We start from the raw sequence: 17485 nt of genomic DNA, 5'->3' as shown, positions 1-17485 counted from the left end.
TCATTTTAATAAACATAAATAAAAATAACCCTCATAAAAGGAATGGCTTTAATTTTAAGTTTTTTCAGGGCTTGCCATCAAGGGGCTGGAGAGTCGCATTCTGGGAATAAAAGATATAAATGTAATGAACAGGACGAAGTCCTGACCTTTCCCTCCTCTAAGTCCTGCTACTAAGGCTCCTCACAGAGAATCTTCAGTCCATTGATGCCTGGTCTCCAGGTCAACCAAGTCTGCTGGCCCAGACCCCCCAGTGCTCCAGGGCTCCTTAGAGCCCAGAGCTGCACGGCAGCGCCTCCGTGTGGCAGAGACCAGAGCGCCCCTTTATCCTGCTCAGCCAGGCCTTCCCTGGGTCTCTCCCTGGGACAGGGTTTTGTGCACAAAGTGGGTGTTCCCTGTCAGGTGAAAGTCTGAGGATGTTTCATCCCCATCTGGGGAGCCCGCACTCATGCCTCAAGGGAAAGGGTCACAATAGCTGGTCCCCACATTCCAGGTTGACTCCCTGAATGTCTGGTGCTCACAGGTGAAATATAGGTGCCCTGGTTCCACATACGTTTTTCAACTTCTGCTTCTAGCAGGAAGGTGCCTTCTCCTGGGAACCAACCCTGGATTCTCCAACCCTCGTGTGCGGGGAGGGGGTCAGGAAGTGTGCAGGGTGGATAGTGAGATGGGGATGGGGATTCCTAGAGAAGTAAGAAGAGGCAGTAAATAGGGACATCATGGGGTAGAACTCAGAGCAGTGTGGGTGGGTAGCAGAGAGGTAAGGGGCAGGGGAGGGTCAGCTGCGTGGACAATTGGACAGGGGGTGTAGGCGGAAGGGAGAGGGTGTGGGTGTCTGGGGAGTGGAGAGACTCTATTTTCACCTGGAAGGTGATCATAGAGATGTGGACTCTATGATTGATCAGGAATACTAAGTTGTAGGCATTTTTCTGTAATTTTATAGATATTCTTGTCTATGTTCTCTCTCTCTGTCTCTCTCTCACACACACACAAACACACAATGAGAGAAGGAAACAGGAGATGAACAGGGGTAGGTGGTTAAGGGATCTCTCTCCTTCCAGACCCAGAACATCCAGGGGAGGGAGAACAAGGTCTTTGTGCCCTAGGAGACCAGACCTGGTTCCAGATTCTGGGACGCACAGTACGACTTTACAAGGGGGTCTAGGTTCATCCAAGGTCACAGCTCTGGGCATCTGGTTGATCCTTCTAGAATGTTAGAAGATGTTTTATATCACAATTTAAATATATCAATTTCTTCTGCCCTTTTTTGTTAAAAGAGAACCCACCAGATTTATCCTCTAATTACCAACCTGAAACTAATAATTTCCAAACTTCCCACGAAATGTACTAATATAGACTCACTGTGTCTCTCTTGGGGGACCCCTCTGTGGTCGGTCTTGTAGCTCTGACTCTGGGTCTCTGGCAGGAAAGGTCTGCTTCAGAGCTTTATTAAAAAGAAAAAAAATTGACATCTATTGTTTGCACTAATAAGAAATACCTAAGAAATAGATTCAGACATTTTCCTGCTGCTGAACTCATACCTACCTCCTAATTTCAATGGCTAGAACCCACACAGAGAAAGAAACAAGATCATCCAGCACAGGGGTCTCTTGCCTTTTTCTTCCCAGAAGAAAATAATTCAACATGTATTTCAAGTATCACACCAACCAGGTTGCTCTCTGGTGAATCACTCAGTGATTCCACATCTAGCTGAAACCCAGGACTGCTTTGCATTTGTTGCATACTCAGGCCTCTCCCAAGTCACTGTCAACATGTGGGGCCTAGAGCCCAGGTGTCATTCATTTCCCAGGGCCCACCTGGGGACAGGGGCAGTGAGCACAGTCACTGGTGTTCTGGTCTATATTCTTCCTGCGAACATGGGGCTGAAACCAGCAAACTCACCTCCAACCATGTTATAAACCCAGACTCTCCTCCAGCCAGACTCTCTGAGATTGAAGAAACCGTCCAGGTGATGCCTCAGCTCACTGACATTTGGGGTTCCCTTTCTCTCTGCCATTCACATGGTGTCACACCTGTGAGGTCTAATCAGATTTGGAGGTTCAGGGTGTGGCTGTTTTCTTCAGTCATCAGTGTTGGAGTGTCCACCTATGTTCTCCAGGGTTTAAATATCACTGTTGCAGTCAGTTACCCAGCCCAGACATCCCATCTGAATCCAGACTTGTCTGTCCAGGTGCCAACCTGCATTTCTGACAGGTCTCAGCTGTTACCCACTAACCTGAACCCTATAGTGTCATTGTCTTAGTGAGCTTCTTCCAAAATCTTTCTTGAGCGCAGTGAAAGCACCGGTACTTCCACTTGCACATCCTGACATTTGGGGTTTCTCCCTGAATCCTGTCTCCTAACCAAGATTCCATACATTAGGAAATGATGTCAAGTCCAGCTTCAAATGCCTGCAGAATCCAGTCACTTCCATTATTTCACCTGTTCACACCCCAAAGACCCCAATATCTCTACCCTGGAATCTGCACCAGTTTCCTAGTGCCCTGCATCTCACTGTACCCTCACCTGTTCATCCGCACAGCAGCCAGACTGATGACCCAAAGACAATCACACCAGCCTGAATTCACACCTGCCTGTAGCTGCCCCTCTTAGATAAAAGTCAAATCTTCCAGAATCATGGCAGCCTCGTTACCTGAGGGCACCACGACCTCACCTCAGTGACTGCTCCAGTCACACTGATGCCTCCTCTTCCCTGACACAGACTTGCGCCTACCCTGGTGCATTTACACCGACATTTCCTGTCTGGCACCAGACACATACACAGATAGTCCCTCACAGCCTTCCATATTTCCTCAAAGGTTACCTTCTTGTGGAGCCACACTGACCAGCCTAGAAAACAGTCACTGTCCTAGTCCTCACACACTTTTATAAGTGGGTCCTGTTCCCATGAGAGTCCTGTTCCCATGAGTCCTGTTCCCATGAGAGATTATTAATTTCAAACCAGAAAATTTGCCTTGGTTATTATAATTTCAGTGTAAGTCTGTCTCTTCCTACTACATCTCAAAGGCTGGTAAGTTTTGCCTGATTTTCATTCTCTGTTGTTTGATAGACACCAAAATATCCCCATATCTGCAAAGTGGGTAGATGATCAGTGCAGACCATGGTAGAGACACTGTCTTATTCATGCAGCCTCAACCGACATGCTGTGCTCTGGCAGCTACAATGTCTACTCCAAGTGACATCGATTCACCTCCACTTTTCTCACAAGAGCTTCTCATCTTCACTTTACCTCCCTCCCATACTGGCACCACACAGCACACAGTACTTTCTCTCTTAGGAGAAGAGGATCTTGGGTTCATAGATCTCATTTTCTAACCCTTATGTCTGAAGGTAACTGAGAGTAATTTATAAATACATGAACACAGATCACAGACAGCACTAAGGTTCCTAGAGCTTCAGGGTTGGTGGGTGGGAGGGCTGAATTCTAACATGGCAAGTATGAATACTCATCTCTTGGTACCACAGAGACTCATGTTCAGGGGCCATGCTGGGCCTTGAGGGGACAGTGATAGGCAAATACCTCCTGAGGCTCAGAGATGGAGACACACACTGAGAGAATGAGCTATGAATGTGTGGACAAGAGAACAGGCAGCCTCCTGCACAGAAGCAACAAAGAAACACCGAGATGGGGCTGAGGATCAGACCCAGGCCTGAGCCTAGACTGACCAGCACAGAAGCCCTCGCTGCTCACGGTCCTGGGACAGGATGAGCCTGGTTGTGACCTGAGTCCCTGTGAACAAGGGTCTGTGGGACAAGGTGTTACTGAGTGACCAGGACAAGAAATAGGAGAAATGACCCAGACAGAAGAGTGATCATATCAGAGCCCACAGTGACTGAGACAGCGACAGACTGGGCACAGGTCTGCCCCCTCCCCGCCAATCCTCTCACAGCCTCTCCTGTCATATCTGGAACAGACTCAAATCAAAACAGAAAACACATGGAAGGTCTCAGGATTTCCACTTGTCCCTTAACAAATTTCAGGGATTTCTTTTTATTAATCCTTTAATCCCACAAAAAAGGAATTAGAAAAATGCAAATCACATGCTTTTTTCAGTAAAGAAGAAACATTATTCAGGAAAACAAGAAGCTAACACAGAGACAGATGAGTCGTGACTCTGCTGGCAGAGCCCAGAACATGAGGAACAGAACGCGGGTCAGTGTGGGGAGGGCCCAGTGGGCAGGGCTGGGCCAGTCCCCCCCTCACAGTGTGTGATAGGACAATAGACATGTTCAGGTCCCAAGGCAGAAAGACAATCAGTAGTTCTTGAGTCACAACACTGGGATGTGAGGAAACCCAGCAGGGCAGCTGTCTCACACTGTAAGAGAAAAGAATGAAGAGACCCAGGTGAGTCATGAAGTGGTGACATCCTGAGCAAGCTCCCAGCATCCCTCTCAAAGAATCCCCAAACCCAGTCCTGTCCTCTCTGCCCAATCCCACCACTACATGCTCCAGGGACTCACCTTTAATATTCATGAGAGACTCATCAGAGCCCTGGGAACTGTCGCTGTCTGGGGAGGAACAAACAGAATAAGGTAAAGAACAAACTGAACACAGCGGTTGGGACTAGAGAAGAAACTAGGGGTGTGGGGGCTCCCTGTGGGCTCCGGTCTCTGTCCCCAGGATTCCAGGGCCGCAGCCCTGCCCAAACTTACTTGCAGCCTGAGTGTACTTTCCTCCTTTCTCACCTGTGGGAAGAAAACATCCCAGAGAAGGTTGGGGAGAGCACTGGGTCCTGAGGCCACAGAGCAGCTCTGTAGGCCCGGAGCCCAGGGAAGCGTCAGAACTCTGAAGACTGAGGGCAGGAACAGGAAACATGCACGAAGGAGATACTCCACAACTGAGGAGCCTTCTCCTGGTGGTCTGTGCTCAGCAGGGACAGTCTCTGTGACCTGGGACACTGGGACTCAGGTTCATCCCCAGTTTATGGAGGTGAAAGTGTCTTTCATGATGCAAAGCTGACAGTGGCATACACAGTGGGAGTGTGAGCAACAGCACAGAGGTGGGCGGTGGTCCTGCTGATGCGGCAGGAGAACTAATAGAGGGGGGAATACCCGAAGTGGGACAAGACTCAAGACTCGTCAGGTTGGACAGATTCCCATCACCCGCTTTCCCCATCTTACCTGAGCGCTTCCTCCTACTGATCACAGCTCCCACCACAGCTCCAGTGACCACAGCCCCGAGGAGAGCCAGGCCAACAATGATGCCCACAGTGAGGATGGTGGACTGAGAAGGGGGCTCTGGGAAGGAAGGAAAGAAGAAGAGGGTCTGACCCCCAGCCTCAGCCTGACCCTCAGCAGTTCCCCAGAGGGGCCAACCCTGATGCCCCTGAGAACAGGCTTTGTGCCCTGTTCCCCTCCTTACCCAATCTCAGGGTGACAGGCTCCGGAAGCCCCTGGTGCTGCACACGGCACGTGTATCTCTGCTCCTCTCCAGAAGGCACCACCACAGCTGCCCACTTCTGGAAGGTTCCATCCCCCGAAGGCCTGGTCTCCACCAGCTCTGTGTCCTGGGTCAGGTCCTCCCCATCACGCTGCCAGGTCAGGGTGATCTCGGCAGGGTAGAAGCCCAGGGCCCAGCACCTCAGGGTGACCTCATGGTCAGAGAAAGGGTGGCGGGTTATGTGTCTTCTGGGGGCTTCTGAGGAGGAAAAATGCAAAAATTTACACTTTGGGTCACTTCCATAATGAGGTTGAACAGGGCAATTGGTTTGGAATAGGAGGCAAAAATCCAGACACAAACTTGACTGGAGAAACTGGATAAAATCCTATTCCTTGGAAAGCTCTAGAACAGAGTTTGGGAAGAAGGTTAGGGTCTCTTAGGACACACTGACTCTGGTCCTGCCCTGGGAGGAGGGTGAGTGACTGAGAGAAGCTGGAGTCAGAGCTAAGACCTGAGAGAGTTCACAGATGGCTGCCGGGTCCCAGGGAACCCACATTCGTTGTTTCAGAGAAGGTTCCCCACTCCCGGGCCCCCATTGAGTTCCTTCAGGGCCCTGAGGACACAGGGTGGGCCTGAGGGGAGGGCCCGTCTCTGTGGTACAGAACATGGAAACCAGCGGGTCCTTCCCTCTCCTGACTGAGGAAGGGGCGCTATTTGGACACTGAACCCTGGTATCTTCCCCTTGTGGGAAGTCAGCCCCGACCAGTGGAGGTCAGCAGTCCTAGCCCTCAGGGACCTGGTACCTGCGCGGAGTAGCGTGTCCTTCCCCTTCTCCAGGTATCTGAGGAGCCAAGGCACGCAGGTGTTCTCCAGGTAGTCCCTCTTGTACTCAGCCTCACCCCCCTGCTCGAACTTGCGCTGGGTTCGCCAAGCCTGCGTGCCCGCCGCCGCCGTCCAGGAGCGCAGGTCCTCGTTCAGGGCGATGTAGTCGGCGCCGTCGTAGGAGTATTGTTGGTACCCGCGCAGGAGGCGCCCTTCGGACCCCACGTCGCAGCCAGACATCTTCTGGATGGTGTGAGAGTCTGACCCGCCCCGCACAGATTAGACTCGAACGGAAAACGAAACCGGGCCCGGTCCCCGCGGCGCCTCCCGGTCAAGGTCCGGGGAGGGTCCCTCAGCCTCCGCGACACTCGGACCCGTCTCGGGGCGACCCGGCCCGTCCCTGTGTTGGCTCCTCCCTGCCCGGCTGCGCTCACCCGCCTCGCTCTGGTTGTAGTAGCCGCGCAGGGTGTTCAGGTTCACTCGGTACCACTGTGCCTTGTCCTTGGCTACCCGCGTCTCCCGCTCCCAGTACTCGGGTCCCTCCTGCTCCACCCACGGCGCCCGCGGCTCCATCCTCGGACTCCCCGAGGCGCTATCGAAGCGCACGAACTCCGTGTCGTCCACATAGCCCACGTTGATGTAGCGGGGCTCCCCGCCGCCGGGCAGAGACACAGCGGTTTGGAAATACCGAAGGGAGTGGGGACCTGGGGGAGGGGAAGGGGAAAGGGAAGGGGTGAGACCCAGCCCGCCCCGCCGTCCCGCTCGCTCCGGGGCCAGGGTGAGGGAAAGGGAGGGGTCTCAGGAGACGGCAAAGGGGGGACGGACAAATAAGGGCGAGACTTAGGGGCGCGGGAGGAGTTGAAGATTGGGTGGACAAGGAGGAACATTCGCGCGGGGTGGGGGGGCACCCAGGCAGGGAACAGGAGAAACTTCTCGGGATTCCTGCACATCTATGCCTGAAAGTCCCCACCCTTCCCACCGCAACGAACTCCCCTCCCGACCCCGCACTCACCCGCCGGGCTCTGGGTCAGGGCTAGGGCCCCCGAGAACAGGAGCAGGAGAGGTCTAGGCTCCCACATACTGAAGTAACCAGGCGGGTTCTGACTCCCTCGCAATTGTCTTCAGTTTATAACCGGGAGCGTCCCGGACGCTGATTGGCTGATCTAATGGGAGTGAGGACTGGGGACGCGTCACGAGTATCCGGGTAGAAGGCGCTGACCAGGAATCTCCAGGACAGATCTCCTGCACCCAACACCACCCTGGGGACACCTGGAGCCACACCTGGGACCTGGGACCTCGCCCTCTCACCTGCTCTCTCACCTGATTTTTGTCACACTGTCTCCCCATGTCCAGGACAGAGACTGACTCATCGATTTTCCGTGGTTTTCATTTCTCTATCTTGCTACAATCTTACAAGTCCGTTAAGAGCCCAGAGATGCTTCCGTGCGTTCAGGTTGTGCCCATCAGTGTTTTCCGTGAGAGGAATCTGAGTTAAAGTCTTTTATTGTTGGTGGTGAAGTTGTTTTTTTTTTTCTTTTGGCTTTTGGTTGCACCAGGCAGCACACAGGAGTAACTCCTAGCTCTGTGCTCAGGGATCACTCTTGGCAGGTTCATGGGACCATATGTGGTGCCGTGGATCAAAACTGTGTTGGCCACATACCAGGCAGGAAGTCTTTTGGGGTGCAAGGGGTCACACCCAGTGATGCTCACTGTCTCTGTACTCAGGAATTACTCCTAGCAGTGCTCAGGGAAACATATGGGTTGCAGGCAATAGAATCTTTTTCTGGCAAGGTGCAAGGGAAGCACCTTACCTGCTATACTATCTCATCAGCCCCTAGAAAGTCTTTTGAAGAAAAACCATATTAGATTTTTGCCAGGGACCAGCCCCAGCTAAGCAGGCCTGATCCATGGATGCCATGAGGACTAAGAAAGAGGCAGAAGTGGAAGCGAAAAGCATGTGGTGAGGTGTTCACAGCCCCTCACTGAGGCCTGAATGTTCTTCATGAATCTTATTTATTACTTAGAATCCATAATCATCAGAACAACATTCTTTGGGCAAATCCTAACTACCTTAATCTATCTGATAGACCTTTACACATCCAACGGTCTTGGTTCTGGGGAAAAACATCTTTGTAATGGAGTTTCTTTAGGGGAGATTCTTTCAGGAGAGGAAACAGATAGAGCAGATACAGGACCTTCCACAAGCCCCCGGGGACATTATTCCACCTCTAGTGCCAGCATTCTGGGTTGAAAGTTCTCATAAAAGACCTCTCTTGTCCTTCTCCTTTATTTATCTAGTTCCCAACATTTTTTTTTCGGTATAGAAATGGCCTAGTTCTTTGAGTAATCTTAGGAAGAATGCCAAGCTGCTAAATCTTCCATGTAGACCAGTCAGGGCTGAGCTCTGGGCCATCCTCAGAATGGGGTTGGGCAGATTCCCCGAACACTCCAGTCACCCTCCCCTGCTCAGGGGCCAACAGCTCCCACCCACACCCAAAGTTTCAGGCATAGAAATAGCCTAGCTCCACAACTGAACCTCATCAAGCTGCCAAGCCACCAGATGCTTCCAGTTTCTGGAGCAACACTGCATTTCATAGTAGTTTGAGCCATCTGACCACAGCCCAGATGTAAAACAACGTATCTGATAAGAAGTTGTGTAGGATATTGCAAACCACAATGCCCACAACAGAGAGAGAAGAAGAAGAAGAAGAAGAAGAAGAAGAAGAAGAAGAAGAAGAAGAAGAAGAAGGAGGAGGAGGAGGAGGAGGAGGAGGAGGAGGAGGAGGAGGAGGAGAAGGAGGAGGAGGAGGAGGAGGAGGAGGAGGAGGAGGAGGAGGAGAAAAAGAAGAAGAAGAGCACCTGCCATAGAGGGATTAGGGGTGGGGGTGATGGAAGGGAACCTGGGGACACTGGTGCTTTGAAATGTACACTGGTGGAGAGGTGATGGGTGTTGGAATACTGTATGATTGAAATCCAATAATGAACAGTTTTGTAGTAGTCTATCTCACAGTGATTCGATAAAAAAAGTTTTGAAAAATGTTTTATAGAAGCCCACCAAGCTCAGTGCGCAAAAATAGTAACACAGAAAACTCAGTAGCACAAAACCTACAGTAAACCCTCAGACAGTGCCTTTAGTTACACTGTTGTGAGATAGAACAATGATCACAGATTGACTTCTATTGATCTATTTCCTAATACTTTCTTCTTGTAACAAGCAATACAGAGTAAATTATTCTGTGCCTACTAGGGGGTTAGGCTTGTGGGTGGGGAGGAAATGCCAGTGTGTGTGACCAAAATAATGAGCAGCGTAGCCAAGTGTGTTGACACCACAGCCTACATGTACAACCTCAGAGCCAGAGCGTGTGCGTCCTCGAGCTAGAGCGCATCTGTCACCCTGGTCATCCCAGCAAGAACCACCTCTACAAAGGAAAGTATTTAATGCAGGAACAATTTTATGTTATAGCATGTGTTGTAACAATCAATATGAATTAAATTTCTTTGAGCCTGCTAAGGGGGCAGGCTGAGGGTTGTGTGGGAAACTGGGGACTTTGGTGAAGGAAAGGTCACACTGGTGGTGGACTTGGCGTTGGAACATGGAATTCCTGAAATAATTGTATAAAGAACAACTTGTAAATCATGTTGCTTACACAAACTTCTCTCAAAAAAAGGAAAAGGGTTTCAAGGGTTAAAGGGCACATGCAGCTGGGTTGTGTGTGCACACACAGGCCTCAGAGCACCACAGGTGTGATGCTGAAGACCCTGGAGCTTGCTTTGAAGCCTCCTGAGCACTTCCAAAACCCAAAAACTTGAATAGAATATCAGAAAAACTCATCTGAGCATGACGATGGGAAGGGATCTGACTGGTTGGCAGAGGGAGGAGGAAGTAGGGCAGCGCTCAGGAGGTGAGAGAGTGACCTGCCTGGGAAATGGCCTGTGTGGGAGCAGAGCTGGACTCTGCTGGGCTTAGAGACCCACATGGGACAGCAGGAGAGAACATGGAACAGAATGGGGGAAAGTACAACAATGTAGCCATAGATAGGAGGCTACAGTTACTGTTAACTCTACACACAGACCCCCTCCCCATGAGCTGCTGTATCTTGAGCTCCTGCAGGGTCTCTTTCTCAGTATCTGCTCATTTGGGCAGGGGGGGGAACTTTACTCTGCTGTGCTCAGGGTTACTCCAGGCTTTGTGCTTGGGAGCTGCTCCTAGGGGTGCTCAGGAGACCTTGCAGTCTGGGTGAGCCTGGCCTTGCAGCACACACCATCTGTGCCCAAGCCTTTTGAGCTAAAGTATATCACCGGGCATTGTTCGCTGTCTTTTAGGTCTGATGTTTCAAAGAAGCTGGTTTAGGAGATCTTTTATTGCTGATCTATTTCTGTCCCTTTCCCTCCCTTTGTTGTCACTGCTGTTGGTGCCTTCACTTGGCTCTGATGCTTGTTGTCGGTCAGACACTTGCTCACAGTGCTCATGCACTGCTCAGTTGTAAGATAATTTAGATAACATCGTTTAGTTGTGGCGCTACTTCACACTTGGTTGCAGTGTTAAAGACAGAACTATTTTTTGTTGCAGGGCCAGGGATCACACAAGACAGCATCACACATGTCACTGTCACTGTCACTGTCTCGAATCAAAGGATCACATGAGGCATGTGAGATAGTGCCAGGGGTCAAACTCATGCTCTCATATCTGCAGGGCAGACAGTCTACACTGAGCAACATTCCCAGGCCCCAAAATGTCTACACTGAGGAATATTCCAGACATTCAATCTAGCTTCCTCTTCTAGTCAGGAAAGCTAGCAAGTCCTGTGAGCTCAGGATAAGACTCAGCGTAGGACACAGGCCTTTCACATACAGAGGCAGGGGTCCATCCTGGTTGTGCAGAAACAAATAATGTTTTAGTTCACTTGATCACTTGATCACTTGACTTCCCGTTAATCGTTGATTTGCTCGAGCAAGCGCCAGTAACGTCTTCATTTGTCCCTGTCGCATGCTAGTGTAGCCCAATGGCGTCTATTTGTTCTAGGAACACGCAGCACCTCAAACCGATTGTTCAGGATCTGGATGAAGAAGTCTGACCATCTGGTAGGTGGGCGGCCATGTGGTCTTTTGACGTCCCATGGAGCCGTCCAGTCGGTAACGGCTCAAGTCCAGCGGTCGTCTCTAAATCTCATTACATGTTCAGACCATCTGAGTTTTGACACCTTGGCAAACGAGACAGTGTCCCTGATTCTTTTTTTTTTTATTAATTTTTATTAGTGAAACACTCCATACACCACTGGCCGAGTAAGTGAAAACAGAAATAGATAAATGGGACTATCTTAAACTAAGAAGCGTCCCTGATTCTTGATTGTCCACTGAGGTTGGAACTCCGGATTTTTTCTCTCATTTGAGTGAAACGTGAGACTCCAAGTATAGCTTTCAATTTCTCTTTGGGAGACCTGAATAGCGTTCTCATCCTGTTTGCATAGGGCCCAGGTCTCTGAGGCATATGTTAATGCAGAAAGAACAGTGGAATCAAAGAGATGTGCCCAGAACTGGAGGTTCTTCATCCTCTTAGCTATTTCTTTGACGCTCTTGAAGGCGTTCCAAGCTGCTCTCTTCCTCCTGTGCAACTCAGGTGCCAGGTCATTCATCATGCTGAGTTTTCAACCTAGGTACACATAACTGGTGCATTCAGAGATGGTCGTTCCGTTGAGAGCAAATGGAGCGTCAGGAATGAGGCTGTTTCTCATAAACAATGTCTTCGTAAGATTCAGTTGTAGTCCGACCTTTCCACACTCATGGTCGAAGTCGGCCAGCATTTGTGCCGCTTGGCTAATGTTTGGTGTTATTAGAACAATGTCATCAGCAAAGCAGAGGTGGTGTAGTTGCTGACCATCTATCTTCACTCCCATTTCTTCCCATTCCAGTTGTTGCATGATGTTCTCGAGGGTGGCACTGAAGAATTTCGGTGAAATGGTATCACCCTGCTGAACCCCTTCTTGACATCAATGATTACTTCTTTGTAGAATAGTGAGATCCTGGTACTGAATCCGTAATACAGCTCATGGAGGATCCTGATGTTTTGAGTTTGAATGCCCTGATTGGTTAGGGCTTCAATGACCGCTTCAATCTCAACAGAATCCAAGGCCTTCTTTAAATCAATGAACGTTAGACAGAGTGGCATCTTGAACTCCAGAGAAACCTCGATGAGGTTGGTTATCATGTGGATATGGTCGATGGTGCTGAATCCTTTGCAGAACCCGGCTTGCTGGCATGGTTATCCTTCATCTAGTGTTCTGCCAATCGTATTCAGGATGACTCGAGTGAACAGTTTGTAGATGACAGACAATAGGCAGATTGGGTGATAGTTGCCAATGTCATGTATGTCTCCCTTCTTGTACAGTAGTACGGTCCTGCTGGTTTTCCATTGGGACAGAACCTTGCATTCAGACAGGTAGCATGTGAAGAGCCAAGCCAGTGTATTGATGAGTACTGACGGCAGGTTCTTCAGGTGTTCAGGACTGACCTTGTCTGGACCGGGTGCTATTCGTTTCTTTACTGACAAAATGGCGTGTCGGGTAGTTGCCAGGCTTTGCCGTGCGGGTGAGATACTCTCGGTAGCTTGCTGGGCTCTCCGAGAGGGGCGGAGGAAAATTTGAAATATTTAAAGTAATGTTTAAGAACTAGTCACACTGGTGTGCTCTCCCGGGCTGGGCCTAAGCCGCGCCAGACGAGGGACGGACATTCCACGTGAATGGGACCGCTCTTCTCGTTCTGCCAGCGGGCCTCTTGCTTCTCCCCCACCTCGCGGTGGGGCGGGGCGTTCAGGGGTGCGGACCCCGGCCCGATCCCGTTCTTGCCGCTTTCTTGCTTGGTGCACAGGGAGTGGGCTTTTCGGGGTCATCTGACACGGTGGACAACCCTCGCTCTGTCGGGACCGTCCCAGGTTCCCGTTCTCTCGAGCCGGCCCCTCCCCGCGGCGGGGGGGGGGGGGGGGGGTGGGCGCCTGGCGGTGGCGCGCGCTGCCGTGCCTCAACCGGCCCTCGGTGGTGCCCCTGGAGCGCTCCAGGTCGTCCTGTCAGGTGCCTGAGGCCGAGCCGGTGGTGCCGTTTCCCCGTCACCTGGCTCCGCGGTCCTGCCCTCCTCGGGCTCTCCTCGTTCGGTGGTGTTCCCCTCTGGGGGTCGAGCCGGTCGTTGTCTGTCACACGGGGGTCGCCTTGCCGTTCGCCCCCTTGCGGCCCGCCGCTTGGGTCGTGGGCGGTTGGGCGGCCTCCGTTTCTCGGGCGCGTGCCCGCGTGCCTCGCATTAACTGGCTCTAGCGCACGCGGGCGCGTGGGCGGCGGTGGGTTGTCGTTGTGCCGGGCTCTGGGAGCCGAGGTGGCCCCCTTTGGGGGCTCTCTCTCGCTCTGCCCGGGATTTCCGCTCCTCTCCCGTTGCGGGGGCGGAAGCCGGTCTCCCGCCCTGGTGGGCGGGGGCCGTCTGCCGGGTGCTGTGGAGGGGCGGCGGGTTCTCCCGCGGACCCAGCACGCAACGGACCTGACCGCGGACGCTCACGTTTCTGGTCGGTCTTGCTTCGGCGGGGCCCGGCCACCGGACCACTATGGCAGACCCCCCCCCCACTCGAGTCGGGGGAGCCCGGAGAAGCGGGGCAGCCGGCCTAGGTCGGGGGGCGGCGCCCCCTCGGCGGAGAAAACTCCTTCTCTAGCGATCTGAGAGGGTGCCTTTGGGGTACCGGATCCCCCAGCTGCTGCCCCTCCTCTACCTGCGCTGTCAGCCACTGGTAGCAGAGCCTGCCCTTCCCCGCCGCCCTGTGGCGGGGAGAGGCTTCCGCCGTCATTCCCCCCCGACGTGGGGGGGGGGGGGGTGCCGAGCGCCCTCGCTCTTTGCCTACCGCGGCCCGCGCCTCCCCCCGTCGGGGGAGGGTCCCGCTGTCGGTGGTCGGGGCTCGGATGGGCCCGTGTGGGCGCGGTCGGAGAAGACAGGCGTGTGCGCGGGTATGGTCTCGCTTCCTGGACCCGACCTAAGCCCGCGGAATCCCCCGCTCTGCCCCGCAGGAGCCGTGCTTCCTGTGGGGGGGGGGGGGGGATGACACGCCGTCCGCTCCCGTGTCTGTGTGTGCCGCAGCCGGCGGTGGTGCTGCGGAGCCCGGCTTCGGGGTGTGCGTGCTCTCGGCCCTCAGCCGAGCGAGACGCTCTCACGCAGTCCGCGCGGTGGCGTGCCCCCGAGTGACTGGACGTTGCCGTCTGGGTAAAAAAAAAAAAAAAAAAGAACTAGTCACACACGTCACTGTCATTGTTCTCAAGTTAATTTGCTCCACTGAGCAACAGTAATGTCTCCATTGTGAGACTTGTTACTATTTTTGGCATATCGAATACACCAGGGGAAGCTTGCCAGGCTCTGCTGTGTGGGCGAGATACTCTTGGTAGCTTGCTGGGCTCTCCAAGAGGGATGGAGACACATATGAAAGAACAAAAAACATTCTCAAGGATAGGGCCAGAGTAGAGCAGGTAGGGTGTTTTCCTTGCATGCAGCTGTCTTGGGTTCAGTCCCTGCACCACATATGGTCTGCGAAGTCACCCTAGGAGTAAGCCCTGAGCACTGCCAGGTGAGACTCAAAAATAAAGAAAGATGGATGTCCTCCTCCAGGTTAGCATCTCAGCCTGAGTCAGACCACAGCCACGCCCCTTCAAAGTAGAAGCGAGCAGAGCAGCGGCGCCCCCGTGTGACCATAGCGCAGAAGGACAACTCGATCTGAACTGTGCTTCCTAGCTGGGAGCGCTCCATGAGCTAGGGGGCGTCCTATCCTGCGTCAGCTGCTGTGTCTGAATAATTTCCCTAAACACATACTCATATAGAGGCTCCTCCTCATTCATAACCGTGAGGACTGGTTCCCAGGATGATTAAACAACATGTGCATGAGAAATCCTTGTTAATAGTATTGTAAACCAAAAAATTAACCAAAACATGTTTTAAATCACAATCAATCACAACCATCCTGTTATTCGTCGATTGCCTCGAGCAGGCCCCAGTAACGTCTCCTTCGTCCTAGCCCTGAGATTTTTTTAAAAAGTGCAATATTCAAGGCTCTTTCAGAGTTAGGAGAATGAGACCCTTCATTGTTACTGGTATTTGGCATATTGGGTACGCCACGGGGAGTTTGCCAGACTCTGCCGTGTGGGCAGGTTACATTCGGTAGCCTGCCAGTTTGTCCAAAGTAGGAATGAGATGATAAGATGTCTCACGGCCCCAAATGCAGCCACGCGCTTCCCGGAGCTGGGTTTTATAGTCTCTGAGTCTTGGCCGTTGATGGGATTACACGGTGCCAGGGGTCCAGTTGGTGGGTGTGATCCCCGCCTACTGGAATTTGGAGGATCTGGGTGGAGGATGCTCACCCCTGATCCGAGTAGGCTTGGAGATCTCAGCCCCGGTACCCGCATGCCTTTGTTCCTCTGCTGGTACCTTCATGTGTGCGGAGAGTTGTTTCAGCATGGTGGTGGCTGGTTCTGGAGGTCTTTGGCTGCCGGAGCCCTGGTCGCGGCGGGGAGGAAAACTCAACCCGCTCCCCTCCAAGGGGCCCCAGCAAGGACAGCCAGGCGCGGGGGCAGGAGACGCTTAAATAAAAAAAAATATGCACGAACAACTCCAGGTCATAACTGCTACTACCCAGAGCCAGAGTGAGCCTCACAGCATACTTTTTCCTCATTGTGCTGAGATGAGATATTGATCCCCAAGTCTCTGTCACTTACTCCTGCTGCTGATGATTCCATCAGTATCAAGTCTAAATTTTCCATCCCTAAAATTATTTGCAGGAGGAGGGAGAAAGCCCTGAAAGCACTTAACCAGGAATATGCAGGGGGAAGGGGTGGGGGGAGGATGTCTGATGAACAAGTGAAATAGGGAGATAATAGTGACTTTAGGACATGGCGGCCAAATAATGTGGAGAGGGCAGAAGCAGAGGAAAGGGAAGGGCCTATTAGGGCACCTGTGGAGGAGGAATGTGTTCTCTGTGGATCAGGCAGGAAGCGTGGGGGTAATAAAATGTGTTTGTTTCCTGGAAGATAATATTAGAGCAGGCATTAGCTCTGTAACTGACTGGTGAATTACAGTTAACTTTCAGGCAATTCCCCATACTTTGAAGTATGACATAGCTGTAACACTCAGGGAAGAGTAGAGAATAGGGGAAGGAATGGAAGGGAAGGGAAGGCAAGGGAAAGACAGGAAAGGAAAAAGTGGGAAAGAGAAGGGAATAGAGAAGAAAAGGGTAGGCAAGGGAATAAAGGGAAGAAAAGGGAATGGTAGTGAAGGAAAAGTAAGCGAAGGGAAGGAAAGAGAAGAAAACAGGAGGAAAGAAAAGAGGAGGAAAGATATTTAGGATCTTTTTCATCTGAATAAGACCCGTTAATGCTGGTGGAGAATGAAAGAACTCAGAGACAGAGAGCAAGGCCCGTGCAGCCTGGAGGCACTGGCCCTGGGCACTGGTTCTTGAGTTTCCAGATTTCCACAGCATGTGAGAGCAACAGCTGTGGGCCATGGGACTGCTACTGGGAAGCTTTTGCTGGAGAGGTGAATTTAACAAAAGCTAGCATAAGAAAGGTGGAAACGTGTTGTTTATGGAACCCTATAAGCAGCAACACTGTCAACAACAGTACACAACTTCAAAAAATGTTGGGGCCAGAGTGTTAGTACAGCAGGTAGGACATTTCCCTTGCATGCATCTGACTAGAGTTTGATCCCAGATTCATCACGTATGATTCTCTGAGCAATTCCAGAGTGCAAAGCCAGGAGTATCTGTGGCCAAAACAAAACAAAAACCCCTTAAAGCTTCCCCCAAACCCTTCCCCTCATAGAGACAGACTGGTGGGTGAGAGGCAAATTGTCTGGAGATCAAGGGGTTTTAGTGGAGATGAAGGGATCAGTCTTGAAACATTGTATGCCCGAAACCAAATCATAAGTACTTTTGCAATTTCACTGTGACTGAATAAAAAAGAGAGTGAACAACAATCCAGCATAGATGAGCAGTCTCTGAGTGTAATTCAGACATGACAATTGATTTTTAGACATTTTTCTGTCAGTAACAAAAAAACTTTTGTTGAAGGTACATCTTCACATTTTGTTTGTGTAGGGAGAGAGAGCACTAGAATGTCTTAAAATTGATGCATTCAAAAAAGAACATACAACTGGAGAGGTAGTACTTGCCATGCATGCAGCCACGTCTTACCCCTAGTTTGATCATTCATTCGCCAAGGTCCTAGCAAGCAAATCTGCCTATTGGTGACACCGATA

General features: G+C 51.6%; 1 protein-coding gene across 1 annotated transcript; it reads right to left on the bottom strand.

Annotated features, from left to right (window-relative positions):
- Positions 1 to 4249: 4249 nt before the first annotated feature.
- Positions 4250 to 14039, bottom strand: LOC130036096 (class I histocompatibility antigen, Gogo-B*0101 alpha chain-like). Its single transcript, XM_056128071.1, has 9 exons — positions 13935 to 14039; positions 12946 to 13072; positions 6655 to 6924; positions 6202 to 6480; positions 5381 to 5656; positions 5140 to 5256; positions 4672 to 4704; positions 4480 to 4527; positions 4250 to 4334 (listed from the first exon to the last, which is right to left on the bottom strand). The coding sequence occupies exons 1-9, from the start codon at positions 14037 to 14039 to the stop codon at positions 4330 to 4332; spliced, it is 1260 nt and encodes a 419-aa protein (XP_055984046.1). The 3' UTR covers positions 4250 to 4329.
- Positions 14040 to 17485: the final 3446 nt, after the last annotated feature.

Source organism: Sorex fumeus, unplaced genomic scaffold (assembly GCF_029834395.1).
Source record: "Sorex fumeus unplaced genomic scaffold, SorFum_2.1 ptg000063l, whole genome shotgun sequence".
In the NCBI taxonomy this organism is placed as follows: Eukaryota; Metazoa; Chordata; class Mammalia; order Eulipotyphla; family Soricidae; genus Sorex; species Sorex fumeus.
This window is presented reverse-complemented; position numbering and strand designations above follow the sequence as displayed.

What these genes read in the sequence shown, in the direction of transcription:
- LOC130036096 (XM_056128071.1), bottom strand. Translation starts at nt 14,039, where the DNA reads ATGACGGCGGAAGCCTCTCCCCGCCACAGGGCGGCGGGGAAGGGCAGG. An exon ending in CGGTCCCATTCACGTGGAAT is followed by an intron (nt 6,925 to 12,945) that starts GTCCGTCCCTCG and finishes CCCCTCCCCCAG; the next exon opens with GTCCCCACTCCCTTCGGTAT. An exon ending in GCCTGTCACCCTGAGATTGG is followed by an intron (nt 5,257 to 5,380) that starts GTAAGGAGGGGA and finishes CTTCCTTCCCAG; the next exon opens with AGCCCCCTTCTCAGTCCACC.